This window comes from Camelus bactrianus, chromosome 7 (assembly GCF_048773025.1).
Source record: "Camelus bactrianus isolate YW-2024 breed Bactrian camel chromosome 7, ASM4877302v1, whole genome shotgun sequence".
NCBI lineage: Eukaryota > Metazoa > Chordata > Mammalia > Artiodactyla > Camelidae > Camelus > Camelus bactrianus.
This window is the reverse complement of record NC_133545.1, coordinates 73,342,768-73,359,788: the sequence shown is the minus strand read 5'-3', so window position 1 is coordinate 73,359,788 and position 17,021 is coordinate 73,342,768. Positions and strand designations below refer to the sequence as shown.

The 17,021-nt window shown below is 35.3% G+C and overlaps 1 protein-coding gene across 7 annotated transcripts in view; it reads right to left on the bottom strand.

Annotated features, from left to right (window-relative positions):
- MAGI2 (membrane associated guanylate kinase, WW and PDZ domain containing 2) overlaps positions 1 to 17,021 on the bottom strand; it is a 1,118,509-nt gene that overhangs the window by 417,287 nt on the left and 684,201 nt on the right. For all 7 annotated transcript variants that reach the window (XM_074367572.1, XM_074367574.1, XM_074367573.1 and 4 more), the window contains one exon: positions 10,115 to 10,330. In XM_074367572.1, the coding sequence (XP_074223673.1) occupies positions 10,115 to 10,330 (216 nt within the window). The remainder of the gene's footprint in view (positions 1 to 10,114; positions 10,331 to 17,021) is intronic.

Here is a 17,021-nt window from a genome sequence, read left to right as displayed (position 1 = left end):
CAAGAAGAAGATTGCCTATTTTACACCTTATCCATATTTTCATTTGACATGGTCTATGCATATAGTTAATGTTCAGCTTTCAGTAATTGCCATCCTTTGAAATGAGGGAAAATAATATTTTAAAGCCACAGGAAATTGTTGATTTTATTTCTTTGAACAGTCATAAAATTTGAATTTCCAAAATTTGTTTTACCCCGTGAGTCAGCTCTGTGATTTATATTTCTAATGGCTCTGTGACAAATTTTAATAAATCTAATAACTTTTCTCTCTTGTCTTCATATTATTTCTTTGGAAATAAGCATGACGAGAGAACACTGAATGGGAACAAAGATTGAGGAACATATTTGTAGCTTATAAAGAAAGAAAATAGGAATAATTTGAGACTAATTTTGTTCTTTTTGTTTAGCCATTCTCAGATAGCAACAAACACGCTCCACAAGAAGCAGCAAAACATAATTGCTAAAGCTAACGTCTGACTGCCTGGGTTTGAGTCTCTCCTTCATGGTGTGATGTTGAAAAAGTTCACTCTACACATGCCTCAATTTCCTTTACTGTACAGTGAAGTAAACACTACCCCCGATAAGGATTAGATGAGACATATTTAAATTGCTTAGAACAGCAAACAACTAGAACACAGTAGGTGTTCAGTAAATGTTATATATTTTTATCAGTGGATTCTACTACTTATAACACTAAATAAACTGTGGAGTTAAATCAGCCAAGCAACCTACATGGTTTCTCCCTATAGAAACACAATGTAATCAATTTCATACCGTTTTTAAGATAGTAAGTGTTTTCAAAAAACCATGTACTTGCTAACAAAAAAAACCAAACCCAAAACATACACACAAAGCCAACATTTCTTCTTTAAACTGTGTTTGCACAAATTGAGTTTTTCTTCCTCGGTTGACACATGCTGTGGGGTTAAGTGATTTAAAGGAGGGAAAATAATCCTCAGAAATCACACTTTTTTCTCCCAGTTCTGTATGATTTCCTACAGAGTTTTGCATTTGATTTTGCTGGGTGCCAGGGGCTGCTACTGAGCTGTGAACTTGGCATAACTTTGGCATGTTTGAGGGTACTGATTTAAATCAGAATCAGAGACGCAGCTCCCCCATTTTATATTAACCCAAGGCTTTGTCTCCTCATAAAGCCTCAGGGCAAGCTTGGCTTTCAAGTCTGCTAACAACAGATTGCTCCACACTCTGGTTTTTGCCCATTTGTGGCAGTGACCATGGGGTGGAAGTAGTGGGGTTTGAATATTTCTCTTGCTTTCTTGCAAACTCAGCAATCTCATCAAAAGATACGATCCGTTATGTTGATCCAAAGTCCTATTGTATTGTATTGTATTGTATTGTATTGTATTGTATTGTAGGGGTGGGAGGGTGAGGGGGCTGTCAGAACATTTTCAGTACATTGCTAGACGCTTAAGTTCTTAGAATCTGAACCACAGGCTCTTGTAGATGAATGAGCACTTCAGGGTTGACTCTTGGAGAGGAGAAAAATATCATTGCAATTGATTATGGCCATACTCTAGATTATATTCTATAGTGAAAAGTGAAGGACATTCTGCCTTCAAAAAGGAAGTTGTAGAGAGGGAGGGTATAGCTCAGTGGTAGAGGGCGTGCTTAGTATGCACAAGGTCCTGGGTTCAATCCCCAGCACCTCCTCCAAATATAAAGACTTAATTTCCTCCCCCTCATTAAACAAAACGGTTAAGATGGTAACTTTAAAAAAACAAAAACAGAAACAAAAAGGAAGCTGTCATGCAGTGGCCACTTGCATTCTATGTAGCCATTTGACCGAAAGAAGTCATCACTGTAGCTTACTGCTCAAAGAGTGCTCCTGTCAAGTTTCTTTGTTTTTCCAAAACCTTCTAAAATGAGAATAGGAATTATAATATGGGTGTTAAAATATCTGCACTTTGAATATTAGTGAATATTTGCTCATTGTTTAGAAAAAAGCATTACTTTTATTGATGTGGTAAAACATGCACTTGGACCAAATCCAAAAGTACAAAAGAGAAATACAGTGCAAAGTAGGTTTCCCTTCTGCTCCTATTCCCAGTGCTACAGCAATCCAGTTAGCAGAGATGATTATATTTTCTGCTGCTTCCGAGATATTTCTATGCACACTGATTACTGAATTGCAGTTGGTGTTCTCTGACTCCTTAGTTCTCCTAAAGTGTTTCTAAGTTCTAAAAAAGTGCACTATAATTTCTTTTTATGTACAGTATGAGAATGAGGAGGGGTAGCCCTTAAACACTGTGACAATTTATATATATATATATATACACACACACACACATATATACACACATATATTTTTCCATATATGTTATATATATATGTATGCAATATATATGTAATACATATATGTAATCATACATATATTTTTTTTCCTGAGATGTTAACTATTTTTTCCTTTTATTATCTGAGATCATGAAAGAAACACAAGTCTAGAATAAAATATTAGAATTAGGGAAAGTTAGGGTAATGATAAACTATGCTGCTGATTTTTGAGATGATATATAAATTGAGGAGGCAGAAATTCCCAATCCTGTAAAGGGATTACTTTTTACCTATAATATGTGTAACCAAATTGGATCTCATCTATGTAGGAGGCTAACCAGGGAAATATGAATTACTAAGACAGCATATTCAATATCTCAAAATTATTTTTCATCTATATCTGAAACTCACAACTGGTTATAAGGTCTTTAGAACACTAAAAGAACAACAATATGGAGAATTATGAAAATTAAAAAAAAATCAAGGTCTATGAATATAATATGACAAGGAAAAAAAAATCCTGAGATATAAAAAGCTAAATTGGAAAGAATTACTAGAAAGATTAGTAGAGGGAATTATTTCCCATTGATAGAGGAAGAGAATGCTGCCTTAATTAGTATATTTTCTTCCATTTAATTTTTAACATTGTAACGAAAGACTGGAATAATGACTATAAAATGAATCCTCACAGCTTTGAAATTGCATATGCTGTATGATTTTCATAATGTAATAAATTCCAAAAGTATTTATCACATAGAAACAAGTTCCCCAAATCCTTAACTAACTTTGGGGTGAGAGAAACTGATACACGTATTGAAAATATTCAAAGACCAAAGCAAGATATGAAGTGAAATATAGGACATGCATGTACAATAATTCTTAGATCTTGCTTTCAAAATTCTGAAACAAAAATCAGATTAGTACTATATAAAACATAATATCAACTTCTGAAGTTTAGGAACATCAAAGGGGCTGAAAGAGAAAAGGAAGAAGGCTTTATTTAATCTTGATCTTGATAATAAGTGCTATTCTTTGGGGCCAAATTGGAGTCAAGCTATTTTCTGACAAGAGCAAGAAGTCAATTAGAAAGTAAAAGATAAAGGTGCTATTCCCTTATCTCTGAGTGCCCCCAAAGACCTTATCCAGAGACCTTCCCTCTTCAGAATCAAAGGCCAGCCCTCAGCCAGAAATAACGAGAGCAATCTTTGTCTGACAATAAGGTAGCTGAGATTTCACAATGAAATTATAATCACTTCAATGAGGAGAAATATGAGGTAAGAAAATGGACTACAGGGTGAAAATCAGATCTAGAGAGAATGGATGACCATGACTGGAATAAACTTAAGACTAACGACACCTGGAGACCCTGAAGACACAAACATTTCAGCGAGGCCACAGGTTTTCTGAAAGTGCTCTGCAAACCCCAGTGTTACCCGGGCTGCTCAGCTGTATATTCCTCACTCATGTAGCAAATCTCTTTCTCACACACAACATATAAACACTCAGAGAAGCGGGGAGAAAAATAAAATAAAATAAAAACCTCTCTCCAAAAGGTTGAGTGCAAGATTCCAAAAATGCTGAATCAGTCTGAGGGCACAAAGAGGTTCAAATAGTGCTTCACTTATAGTTTAGTCACGAAGTGAGTCTGCCTTGATTTAGAATGACATTTCTGAAACTAGTGATGATTTCATTCTTTTTCTGGTGGTGGTGTTACAGTTAATACCACAGTTGATAGCTACAGACTCCTAAGTGATTGTTACTTTATAATCACACCTAGATACTCAGAGCATTTTACAATTAGGGCAGTTTTAACTTTCAAATAATCCTTCTAAGAAAAGATCCAATGGCCCTCATTTATAAATGGGATATCTAATTTTAGAAGCTTAACTTAAAATAGCCCAAGATATCTGCCCCTCCAGTGGAGAGATAAAACCAGTACTGTGTTTGCGAACAAGATAATAAAATTAAGCCTCCTCCTCAAAAAAAGAAAAAAAGATAAAGATCTGAGTGGATAGACACATCACAGTCTCTGTGAACCCACACAAAAATAAGCAGGGGATAGGCGTTGGGGTGGTTTCAGAGTGCGCCATTATTCACAGGAAAACAGCGAGATTCACTACGGAGGACATAATTCTTTTGGCAGTGACAGGACCTCATTCACAGAACCAGGACTGATGGTGCATGCACAGTCAGCGTGCCAAGCAGCACAGGACCTGGATGCCGGTCCCTAATGGTGAACTGAGATCATTGCTGGGGACACTCAGTGATCACATAAGGGACACTCTGTTTGCTCTCTGGGAGATGCAGTTCATTTGCACTAATTGCAGGCTTGGGGGCCTGGAGAAGGCAGCTCTGTGTACACATACTGTATTCCCTTTGTTAGCGAAGGTAGCTCTCACGGGCCCTGTTCCTCCTGGCATTGTGTGTGTGTGTGTGTATTAACAGAGAGATTTAGCTGCCTTTAAAATATATGTGCATTTCTAATTCTTTGCACTAGGCTTACTAATAGCTGGTGAGGGGAAGCTACAATATAATAGAGAATTACTTTCCGGAAAAGTTTAGCAGATAATTCATGGAATAAAAGAAATTCAAGGAAGCCAAACACAATTACTATGGTTTACAGGATTTGCCTTTCTTCAGAAAAGCTCAATTGAAAAAAAAAAAAATTCTATCTACTGATCTATTAACCACTTATCTATTAGGGTCATTTTCACAGACTGAATAATTCTCAAGAATATATCTTTTAAAATATTCTTCTTTCTTTTATTATCAAACAACTTTTGAAAAAATGTAAGATCAGGAATCTTATATCTTTCAAATGTAGAAACAGGTTATGGTGAAGACATCAAATAGTGTAAAAAGAGTATGAAATAAAACTAAGCATGCTGATATAGTAAACTTTTGACATTTTCAAGAGGCTTGGTTGACTGAAAAATAAGGATTTACTAAGAACTTGAAATATTGAAGATACATACTAATCACTGAGACAGGTAAACAAAAAAGTAGAAACAGTCCTCGTCCTGCCAATGTTTACAGTATAAGAGGAGGGGACAGACATGCACATTATAAAAAGTTACCTACAAGGACCAGGCTACATAATACCTCCTAAGTGAATGAGAAGTATAAGTTGTACTTCAATGGTTCAGACATGGACAGTCTTAAATTTTCATTATTAGAGTCAACAAGTGATTCCTAGAAAATATTTTAAAAATTATTGAATTCTGAATAAAAGAATAGGAGGTTCCAATGTGGGAAAGGCTTGTCAGACAGGTGAAGGTGTTTTATGAGTATGGGGTGTAGATGAGAGAAGAAAGTGGAGGAATAATGGGAGCCAAAGGTGACAGACATGACAAAAGTCAAACATGGGAGGACCTGAGCACTTGCCCAAAGAGTTTGAAGTAGTAGAAATAGAAGCTTATCCAAGTTTTGAGAAAGACAGTTAATGTGATCAAGTGCTGGCTCAAGAACCTTTAACTGATTGAGGAGTAACTGGAATTTGATAGGAATGGAGCCTGGAGGAATGGAGGTCAATTTGGGGAGGGTGGTCCACAAATGAGGTGATGAGGCAGTGAGCTAGGATGGGGCAGTGATATTTGGAAGGAAGAGATGAAAACTAATGGCCCAGTGGTCTTTTAAACCCAATATATATTAAACCTTGGGGAGAGAAGCATCAAAATCTGAGCTATCTGGGTGAAAAGAATTAGAGAAATCAGATAAGGGACTTTGTGAGCTGGTTTGCTTGTTTGTTTTATGGGAGAAGAGATTAAGTGGAATGCTGAATTTAAGTTGCTGAAGAAATGCTTGGATGAGGCAATCCAGGGGCAGTAGTCAGAAATATGGCTCTGGAACACAGAGGAGAAGTGAAGGCTGCAGGTAAATCTACAGTTTTTGAAGTTATGGGACTGGATGTCAACTCTAACAAGTTAAAGATGTCTAAATATAAGGTGACATTAATGTCAAGGGAAGGTTCCCTGGGCACATGAATTTGAAATATCAATTTACAGACAAATTCTCTAAGATGATGTAAGGATATATCATCCTTGTAAGCATTAGATCTAGCATCACCGCCACGAACCCTGTGAAGGACAAATATAATAGGATACAGTGTAGATGAAATACACCGAGCCGCAGGATTGTGATTTACCTTATGGCCGTCAGGAGGCACTTTGTCCTCAGCATGGTTAACAGCCCAGGGAAATGTGGTGGAGAGAGGATGAGTTCAGGTATTCCTTGGTCCAGATTTCAACTCTGCTACCATCACCTCAGTAAACTACCTTCAGCTACATTTCAGCATCTCATTTGTTAAGCAAATATACTGTGATTAGGGGACTGGAGGTAATATATGTCCTATATGCCTAGTGCACTGTATGCATTCATTAAAGGAGAGCTGCCATTATTTATTTTATTTTTATGTTTGTAATTTTATTATTAACAAGGATAAATCTACATTTCTAAGGGTAGAACTACACTGATTTCTATCACCAAAGTGACTCATATCAGAGAAAAACATTTCTGATCTGAGACACTGAAAGCTCATTATATGGTTTTTCTAGCGGCCATGGGCTAAATCCATGTGTCTGATGGAATTCTGAGCAAAAAGAGGGGAACTAGAATAAAATGGATATCCACATACGTGAATATTCATTGGTAATATTAGTAGAGCTTCATCGAGAAATTACCTATTTAAAAGTGACCACTGCCTTTATAGAGATATGGTTTGAAAGAAAAAGAAATATATAATTCTAAGTGTAAAATACAATTCAAAGAAGAAAAGATGAAGAAAATGAGTAATAGGGGTAAACTGAGGACTGTAAAACCTTTATTTACATAGAGAAAATAGCTCTTTTTGGTAAAGCATATAAGGAGTTAAAGATTGGTAGGCCTGATACTTATATACATATAGAATATTATGGAAAAAATTAGACTTCTTTTATACACACAGAAGGAAATAAGTTGATTTGTAGATGATTTCCAGAATGAAAGAAATAATCATTTCATTATGGAAACATTTATAATTCCATGTTTAAAGATGTACAGGTAAAATAGTGCTAAGAAATATATTTATGCTTCTATTCTGTGATATAAAACCCATGATACTGTAGCAGTTAAGAGCATGGGTTCTGGATTCAGATTTCCTATATATGAATTCCAGTTACTGGGCAAATTATTTAACTGTAGTGTACCTCAGTGTCCTCATCTGTAAAATAGTACCTAACTAATAGGACTGATAGGAGAATTAAATGAACTAACACATACCATGAGGGTAGGGAGTTCCAAGCACATGATAAGATCCAAAAGAAGTTAATTATTATATTATTTATTACCACTATTATCAATATTATTTTGTAATGGTATAAAGTTACCTCAGTAACTTTTCTCACTCTCTAAATGTGCCTCATTGATTATATTATTTATGGTCTGAATTGATGTCTGATATTAATTACTATTTTAGGTTCTTACAGGGTAGTGTTAACTAAAATATATGCAATGATTTTCTCAATATTGTTTGATGTGTCCTGTATCCAGCAAATGTGTATGGGAAGAAGAAAAAGGCAGGACAAAGACCCTGGGCTAGAAAAAATGTGATGAGGTTCCACTGGTGAAGAGCTGGGTAAATATATATAAAAGGGGGAAAAAGAGAATCCTAAACTTTCTCTTAGATAAACTTAAAAGAAAAACAAAGACATTTTCCAAAGATTTCTGGTTTGGGGCTGTTTCCTCCATCTCTGAACACTGGGAGAAGAGATGCCTAATTTATACATCTCCCATGTCCCATAACAAGAAAGAAAACGTAGTATAAGGACCACTTGCCCACCCAGGCTCTTGGAGCCAAGGTTTGTGGCATCTGATGACTCTCCAGAACTCCCAGACTTGGCCTGCACAGTTGTTCTCCATCATCCTCAGGCTCAGAGGTCCAGAGACAATCACATAGCTAGATTAGTCAGGAAGAGTTCAAACCAGCCCATTCTCCCTGGAGCCTTAAAGACTCCTTAGTCATAAAAATACCCCATTCCTCATGTCTAAGGTATAAATAGAAGGGAAAGGTGCTTCCTAGGTTCACTATGCCCCCCTAGTTATATAAATTTCTAGTTTCATCTGGGTCAAGAATGCTTCATTTGCTTTGCCCTATACAAAGTAGAAATGAAATAGAAATCAATGACTGGGGCCTCTATGGCCATATATGTTACATTTTCAACTATAAGGTGTTAACCAGCAAGAAATTCTGTAACTGCTTTTTGACACCTCACTTCTGCTTCTTTGGTGATTACTTGTTTCCTCTCAGCTGAATTGTTTTGCTTCTCACGTCAAAGATCAACTAAGAAAACCATGTACTCTCAAGTTATTTTAAATCAATTACATGATGAAAAGTAAATATTTTGACAGAGATTTTCCAAATCAAAAAATGAAAAGTATCTAATTGCTTGAAAATTACCAAATCATTTGACAGTAAACAAGTTACAATATGAGCCGATAGTGATTTTTTAGCATTCAAACTCAGAAATCAATGACTGCTAGGGTCAGAGAATGTTTTTAACCAGTGTATTAGTGGAGGAAGTTATCCTCCTCCGAGTGACCAAGATGAAACCAGTTTTCAAGGTTTTACACTTTGGCACAGATTAGATTTTGGTCTCCTTATGTTCAAGGAAGAACATTTTTATAGGTATTATGAACAAGAAGGTAAAAAGTAAGCTTATAAATTTTCTCTTTGATAAAAATAATTGAGCATGAAATTCAGATACTATGTCACTATAGAAGCAGCACAGTAATAAATAAATATACAGGCATCAAAGTAGTTGCAGGAAATATCTTAAGAATAATACGTATGCTTGTGCTGTATACCAGAAACTGACACATTGTAACTGACTGTACTTCAGTTAAAAAGTTAGAGATTTTAAAAAAGAATAATATGTATGCAAGGTGCATGTGCTAACAGTTTTTCAACAGTTTTACCACAGACCTTAGATTTTCAATCCTCACTGATATGTCATTATTAATAAATAAATAACTGGAACAAAACTGTGGAAACTTACTCCCAGATTACAGACTAAGAGAATCCTACAGTTTTGCTTTGGTAACATTTAATTATAAATAATACTATGAAAAAATATATTTTATAAATAAAAATTTGGGCACTATATTAGTAATAAACATAAGAAAATTGCAAATCCGTACCTTGCACAAACACATATTGTATCTGTCTAATACTCTTTATATATGGGATATAATAGACAATAAACTAAAGGGATAACAAGTCTTTTCCTTGTTCAATGGTAAATTGCCTTCACAATATCAATGTATAAAGACATTTTCTCCAAATTGCCATACTGGGTGGTAAGGGAGGAGAGATGGGCATTTTGTAGCTATAGTGGACTGTAGTCATTGAAGTCGTTAATAAAAGCACATGGCACAGCCTTTGTTTACAAAGTGGTGAGTACAGAAAAATTTCTAAGGATAGATTGTATCTAATATTAACAGACTTCATAACTTTAAACAATCATATTCATTCATGACTTGGAACACCTTCTAAGAGATTTAAACCACTCACTATATTCCCATTAATACTGAATAAGTGAAACCAAAAATTGACGAAATTGAATGAATTGCTTGACATATCAAAATTAAAACTAATAAACTGGATGCAAGAATCATGTCCTTTCCATTTGATAGCATATTCTCTCTCTGAAGATAACTGTAATCGTATATATATACACATCTGAACATACACATGTGAAAAACCATATACATTTGAGCACACAGATTTAAGATATATTTAGCTACATCTAAAAGAGCTGATGAACCTAGAACAAATGTAAATGACTAACCTGGTGTTACTACTACTCCGTTTCCGTTGACCACAGGCCTCTCCTCCTCTTCCTCCTCAGGAGGCTCTATACTTGCTTTCTCCATGTTGCTCACTGACTTATTCCTCTTTCGTTTTCCTTCAGCGCTTGGAGTGGCTCCAGGAAGTATCTGGTCTGTTACATTTAATAATAATGGTGCTGGTTCTGCTGGAGGCTTTGGGGTACCGTAGTAATTGTCTGTAAACAATACAAAACACTATGGAGTTAAATATTTCATCTACTGGTATGCATAATTTGTAAAGAATGGAAATATTATGAACAAATTTGTATCCTAGCTTATATATATATATTTTATGGATACATACATATATACAATTTTATATCCTTTTATGTTTTTATATATACATATATATATATATATTTGTTGTTTCTATTGTATTTGGCTTTAATATTTAAATAAAGATATAGATCTATATGCATTCTAGCCTGGGTGCCAAACCAAAATATATACTTAGGTATTAGTCTCATATAGTACATAGCAATTCCAAATTAATCAAAAAATTTTGATAACAAGCCTTGACTATAACCTTTTAAAAAATAAGTATGTCTGAATAAGATGATTTCTTTTTTAAGCAAATCTCACAACATTCTGGAAAGCAAAGCACATTATGCTTTTCTCCAACTTTCAAAGGACTCTGGCTGTTACCCTTGATGTGCACAGCATCCCGGCTAGAGCCGCATCTCTACGCCCGCTGAGTGGTCCCCATGACGGCTGACAGTGAGCCTGCTGCTCTAATCATTCTTCTGATTACCACAGCTCTTTTTCCTACAGCTCCATGATCCCAGCTACCAAATCACTTGTTTCTCCCATCAGTCTGAGAGATTTCTTAAAGGAGACTAACTCCTGTTTATCTCTGTAAAAAGAGCCCGGCAAATAGTAGGCATGGAAGATATGCTTACTATGTGAACATCTTTATATAGTCAAGGCAAATTACTTTATTTAAAATAGTCTAAATTTTTTACTGATTTTTTTAAAAACACCGCTAGGTTTTTTTTTTTTTTTTTTTACCAATGTTACACTTTCTGCATCAACTTCAAACCCACATTGGTGTTTTAAGTTTATCGAATAATTTTTGCACTCATTTGCCCACTCACTCATTAAAATCTTTATTTAGTACTGACTATGTGCCCAGGCATTCCAGTACATGATTGAGAGAAAATGATGACTATGACACAATTCTAGTCTTCCAGATGCTCAGCGGTCCAGTGTGGAAGACAGGCGCATTTGACATTAATCATCTAAGCATTAAAACATGAAATAGGATTAAGCACTGCAATCAAGGTGGCATAGAGGAGGAAACACGCCTCATTATCTGCAGTGGCTAGTGAAGACAAGTGGGAAAACTGTGCTCTGAAAGAAACAACCCTTAAGTAGAAGCTATGGGTTCTAGACTTGGCTTTTCGATATAACTACAATTCAAGCAAGTTACTTAGTAAGGCACAATTTCTTCATCTATAAATTGGGAATGGCAATATTTGCTATAATCACCTGAATTCTGGGTTGCAAACAACCAAATCTTACTCTAGTTAGATTAAACATGATAGGATGTGCTGAAAAGATATGAGATGGCTCGATGAGGGAAGGGCTGAAAACCTTTGGTGAAAGTGGGCAGGAGCAAAGGAGCCCAACATGGACACCCAAGTTGCCTCTGCCGGCCCTGGACACGGAAAGCCCAGCTGGTTTAGCTGTCACAGGCATCGTCCTCAGCTGCAGCTGCCTCGGGAGAATGAACTTCAGACTCTCCTCAGGAGCTCTGATTTGCTCATTTCCGGAAAAACTCTCAGGCAGGGTCATATCACTGGCTGCGCCTGTGTCTGAAGAGCCCCCAAGCTGCCAAGTTAGGACAAGAGAATGGCTGCCCTCCTTTGATCTGGGGAGGGGGCGTGCGGGGCCTTATCATCCATCTTATCTCAGGGCCCTCCCCAGTCAGAAGGGTCTTGGGATGCTGGGCAGGCCAAAGTGACAAACATCCACTGCACTTGTCCTGCTCACTGGGTTGTGGTGAGGATGAAGTAAGGGTTTATGAGGAAGAGCTCCATACTCTGTGAAACTGCAGTGGTTTTAATGGCAGTGTAAGCCTCATGCTGGTGCAAAGTGAGTGACTGCTCTGAACGCTAGCTGCCACTAATGCTGTTGCTCATTTTCATGGATATTCACAGTTGTAAGAATAATACAACAACAAAAAATTATCATGTAAAGTGGTTCCTATACCTGGAGAACTTTTATACAGAAGTCTGCAAAGTAGATGATATACATTTTGCTAAAGGTTACATTCTAATTTGATTTAGAGCATTTCAAATGAATCAGACCTTTGGATGTACTGGCCAAATTTTGGGCAAACAAAAAAACTGTTATTTGCTCTCCAGAAGTCTATGAACTATTGTTGTACTTCAGCATCCATAAGGGCTGGTACTGTTCTCAGTACACTGTTGTGCTTTCTGTGGAATCACACTACTTAACTTCTTATCTAATAAATATAATGTAAACTAGTAAATAGCCCTGCATGTCCCAATAAATAATATAATTTTGAGTAGTATTCTGAGATCTTCAGTGCTTTTAAGCATATATAGTACTAAGAAAAATGGATCACATTTCGGTGATTTTTTTTTTTCCAATTTGTCTTTTATGGTTTCAAGCTCACTGAGGTAGAAAAATAGCTTTTTTTAAGTAGAAATAAATGTATAGCTCAGGCTAAAAAAAAATTAAGTAACAGATTCCATTGAATTTATATTCCTAAATAATTACACCTCTTGGCATGTAATGTGATTATAAATTACACAGCAATATTCTGTTTCTACAATTTGATTTATGAAATTAATACTTTAGATTATTTTAATTAATTAAATTAGATTTAAAATTATAAATGTAAAAGGGTACAAATCATTAGTTAAGACTTAAGATTATCTTTATTAGTAATAATAATAGCAATTTAAAAGACGCATAGAAATAACCTATGCAGTTACTATGCCTGAGAAATATAATTCATGGAGAATAGGTTATTACCTTAAACCAAATGCATAAAACAAGGAAACCAGAAGTTGAAGAATCAGTCAGGTAGTCAGTTGGCTAAGTCACTGAAATGATTCTTTGAAGTAAGCATATACAAATAAATACACTAAGAATAAAATGTGCCTTTTAGGAAACATCAGCATGTTTTCAGGAAAAAAAAAAAACACCAAATATAATTTGTCCTGGGGGGAGGGTATAGCTCAGTAGTAGAGTGCATACTTAGCATACATGAGTGCCTGGGTTCAGTCCCCAGTACCTCCATTTAAAAATAATAATAATAATAAAACAAACAAACCTAACTACCCTCCCCCCAAAAGTGCCAAATACAATTTGTCCTGTTAAGAATTAAGCACCTCTGTGCACAGTGCCATCATTTAGTGAATTAAAATCTCAAAATACCATAACAATATGGTGTATGTTTAACAGCACAGATCATGGTGAGATAAACCGACTTTGAAGCCTGTGTTCCCTAATCTGGCTGCCTCTTTATATCCTTAAATAGATTTAGTTAAAGTGGGACCATGGGGGCTGTAAGATGACTACAGTCACACAAGCAACTACAAACACTACTACTATTATTAACATCACCATCACAATCTACTGAGCTGGACACTGTAAAGGGCATTTTACCTCTGAGCTCTTGTATCCGATGGGGATTAGAATGGAGTCATTTTGCCTCTGCAGTTAAAAGAAAATGGAGGCTCTAAAAATTATACTGTTTCCCAGTATTATACACAAAGCAAGTGGAAACCCTATATCCATTTGACTTAGGAATCTCATTTCTTTTAAAAATACTATATTGCTTCTCAAGAGGGGGAAAAAAAGTACAACGTAATTTGCAACCTGTCCAGAATTGACGACAGAGGACTTCATTCAAAGCCATAACCAACGAGCAGAACAGTATTACTTTCAAAAGAGAAAGGCAATGATTGCTACCAAATCATAAAGCAGGGACATTTTAGGTGATTTTTTTTCTTCTCCTCTTCCAAAAATTGTGTGTGTGTGTATGTGTGTGTGTGTTGAGGGATGGGGTGGGGATTGTAGGCTTTTCTGGCCCACTTTTCACTAACTCTATTTGTAAAAAATGATGTATTCATTAGCAGTTTCATGTAAGTTTAATATAAAATTTCACTAACTTAGTTGTTGAATATGATGACAAAATGGAAATAGTTCTAACATTGTTCATTTAATTCTATCATAATTAGGATAATCTATACATTTACATTGTTTAATTTTGAATCCATGCTTGGAAAATAAAAGAGACAATTATTTGAGGAACTTGATTTAACTTGACTTATTCTTCAGCTATGGCATTTTTTCACAAAAACACAGTTATGAAAGAGTGAAATGGTGAATGCAGTCATTTCTTGCATTGTAAATATGAAAAAGCTTTCCAGAAATTTGAAAAAAAGAATACTCTATAAAATGTTAATAATTGGTTTCAAAATAATAAAAATACTTAATAAATGCTCATTTACACTGAGCATTTATTAAAAGCTGCTACACTAATTCCTTAACAAAGGGAGAGGGACTAAAACAGACTACATTGTCATGACCTAAACCTCCCTAGAAAAGACTGAAAAATCTAATTCATTACCCGCTTTTATGCAGACCCTTCCTAAAGTCATCCAGAAGAGATGAAAATAGCTTTCTAAATAACTTTTTGTGTACTACATGTGAACACTATCGTGGAATTACTCCTTTGCCTTCTCCACACTTGTTAGACCAAATAATCTTTTCAAAAAGTTTTTATCTAAGTTTTTAAAAAAAAAATGTTTTTGGCTTTCTTCTGACCCTTCTCAGGTTTTCCTCTATCCACAGGATTTTAATGTTGAGGTCAAGGGGGGAAAAGATCAGAAAATGATCCCAATGAATTATGAATGGTTTACTTTTTTGTACCCATAGTCTTTACTGAAGAGTAATCGATACCAGATTAGTATTTTCTGAGATGCACTCTATTCTTTATGCTTTTAAGTTCTGCTGTTATAACAAGAAGTAGGAAAGACACTAAAAACTAATTTTAGGTGTGAGGAAATGAGAAAATGCTCATAGCAAACTGAAATACTTCAAAATGCATTTAGTTATTTCCAACACTTCCCTCTAAACAAGATCAGTTTTCATGAAAGAATCATGTGATTTGTCATTTAGTTCATTTGGCTTTTTAAACAGTAGACTCAGATGCCGACTCTGTTGTTTCTGTCCTTTGGTTGTATAATAATAACATGTGTAGATTTTACACCAAATAACCATAGATCTTTCTACATGGCACCCAAGTTGAGACAAGTTTTAGAAAGATAATATTCTTGTCTTCCAGATACCTAACAGATTAAGGTCTTGACCCCTATTCCTCCCCAAAATTCTCAGTGCTTTAATTTTTATTTTGGTAACCAGAAAGAATCAATTCTGGATAATAAGTTAGTGGAAGAGAGATGACTGCCTCCAGGCACTCCAGGGCATGTGTACAGCACAGCTTACCACTGAGATCCCCAGAGAGCTTGAGACTATCTCCCTGTGTTGGAAAGAATGCATGGAAAAACTTGAGAGGTTGAGAATCTCATCTTATTTATTTATTTTTTTTACAATTTTATAAATGGAGCAAATAATTTGCTATTTGACCTCCTAATGGCACCTGCATAATTTGACTCTGACATTAAACGGAGACAAGAGATTCAGAGTTCCAGATCCACTCATAATTATGTTAGAAATCTGACAGATCATAAGTAAATAGCTACTTTTATCCACATCAGAGATTTAGAGGCATATTAATAGAAACAGATAAATCATGAGAGGGTTCTACAATGAAACTTTAAGACGTGTTCAACATACTACACAAGAGATAGTAATGACTTAAAATTAGTGCCAAAACCAATCATAAGATGGTCTTGCCATGGCAAGAATCATAGTCATATCGCTACAGAGTTCAATTTCTAATTTACTAGTCAGAAATTCTGTTAATACAAAGCAAAGTTGAAAGTGTAACCTAGAAAATATTCTACTTTTCTGAAACTGTACTTCCTACCAGAAAATAAGACTAAAAGTCTCACTTTAGAATGTTTTTGACAACTGATTTTTGAAGTTATTTTTGTAAGCAGCTCTGTCTGATACTTAAATTTGATCTCCCCCCACAGGTATCATTTCATCATTTCATATATAGTTAGTAGCTTGAAACCAAGATGCAAAAAGCCTCTCTGACCTCAAAAGATTATGTATTTTTCTCTTGTGGTGAAAAGCATTGATCTCACATGTGACAAAAATAGGAAAGAAAACCATCTAAAATGATATTTTGTCACTGATACTTCTACTGAACAGTAAATTGTTAATTTTCTAAGAAATTCAATGTTGAATGTGACTTTCAAAATGTGGAAAATTGTACAATGTGAAAAATTGTGCAATTTGAAAATTGAATTTCTCTGCAACAAACCCCACCTGGTTTAATACTATGATTCCCAGTGATGTACATTCTGAATGTCACTGTCTTTAATTGTTCAGCAATACTCTCCAAAAATCGTGTAGACAGTTTAATCTGACTAACATTTTCTGAAACTTGTTTCCAAGTTCTCATTAAGTTCCTTGTGGTCATTCTGATGAAAATTTTCATTTATTCATGTTAGGCAGTGTTGACAGACACAGGACATATCTTTGCAAAATAGACTGGCCAGAGTAGGTGGTTTCCTTATTTTAAAAAATCAAATACCCTTCCCTTTAGTGACTTTTCCCCTTCAGGCATTATTCAGAAGAGTTCAGAACATTTCCTACCTATGCCAAGTAAGATATGTAAAGAAGTCATGAAAAGAAATCTTTAGAACAGAAAGAAGTTACAAATGATTTTTCAGTGTCAAATATATATCTACTTTCAGA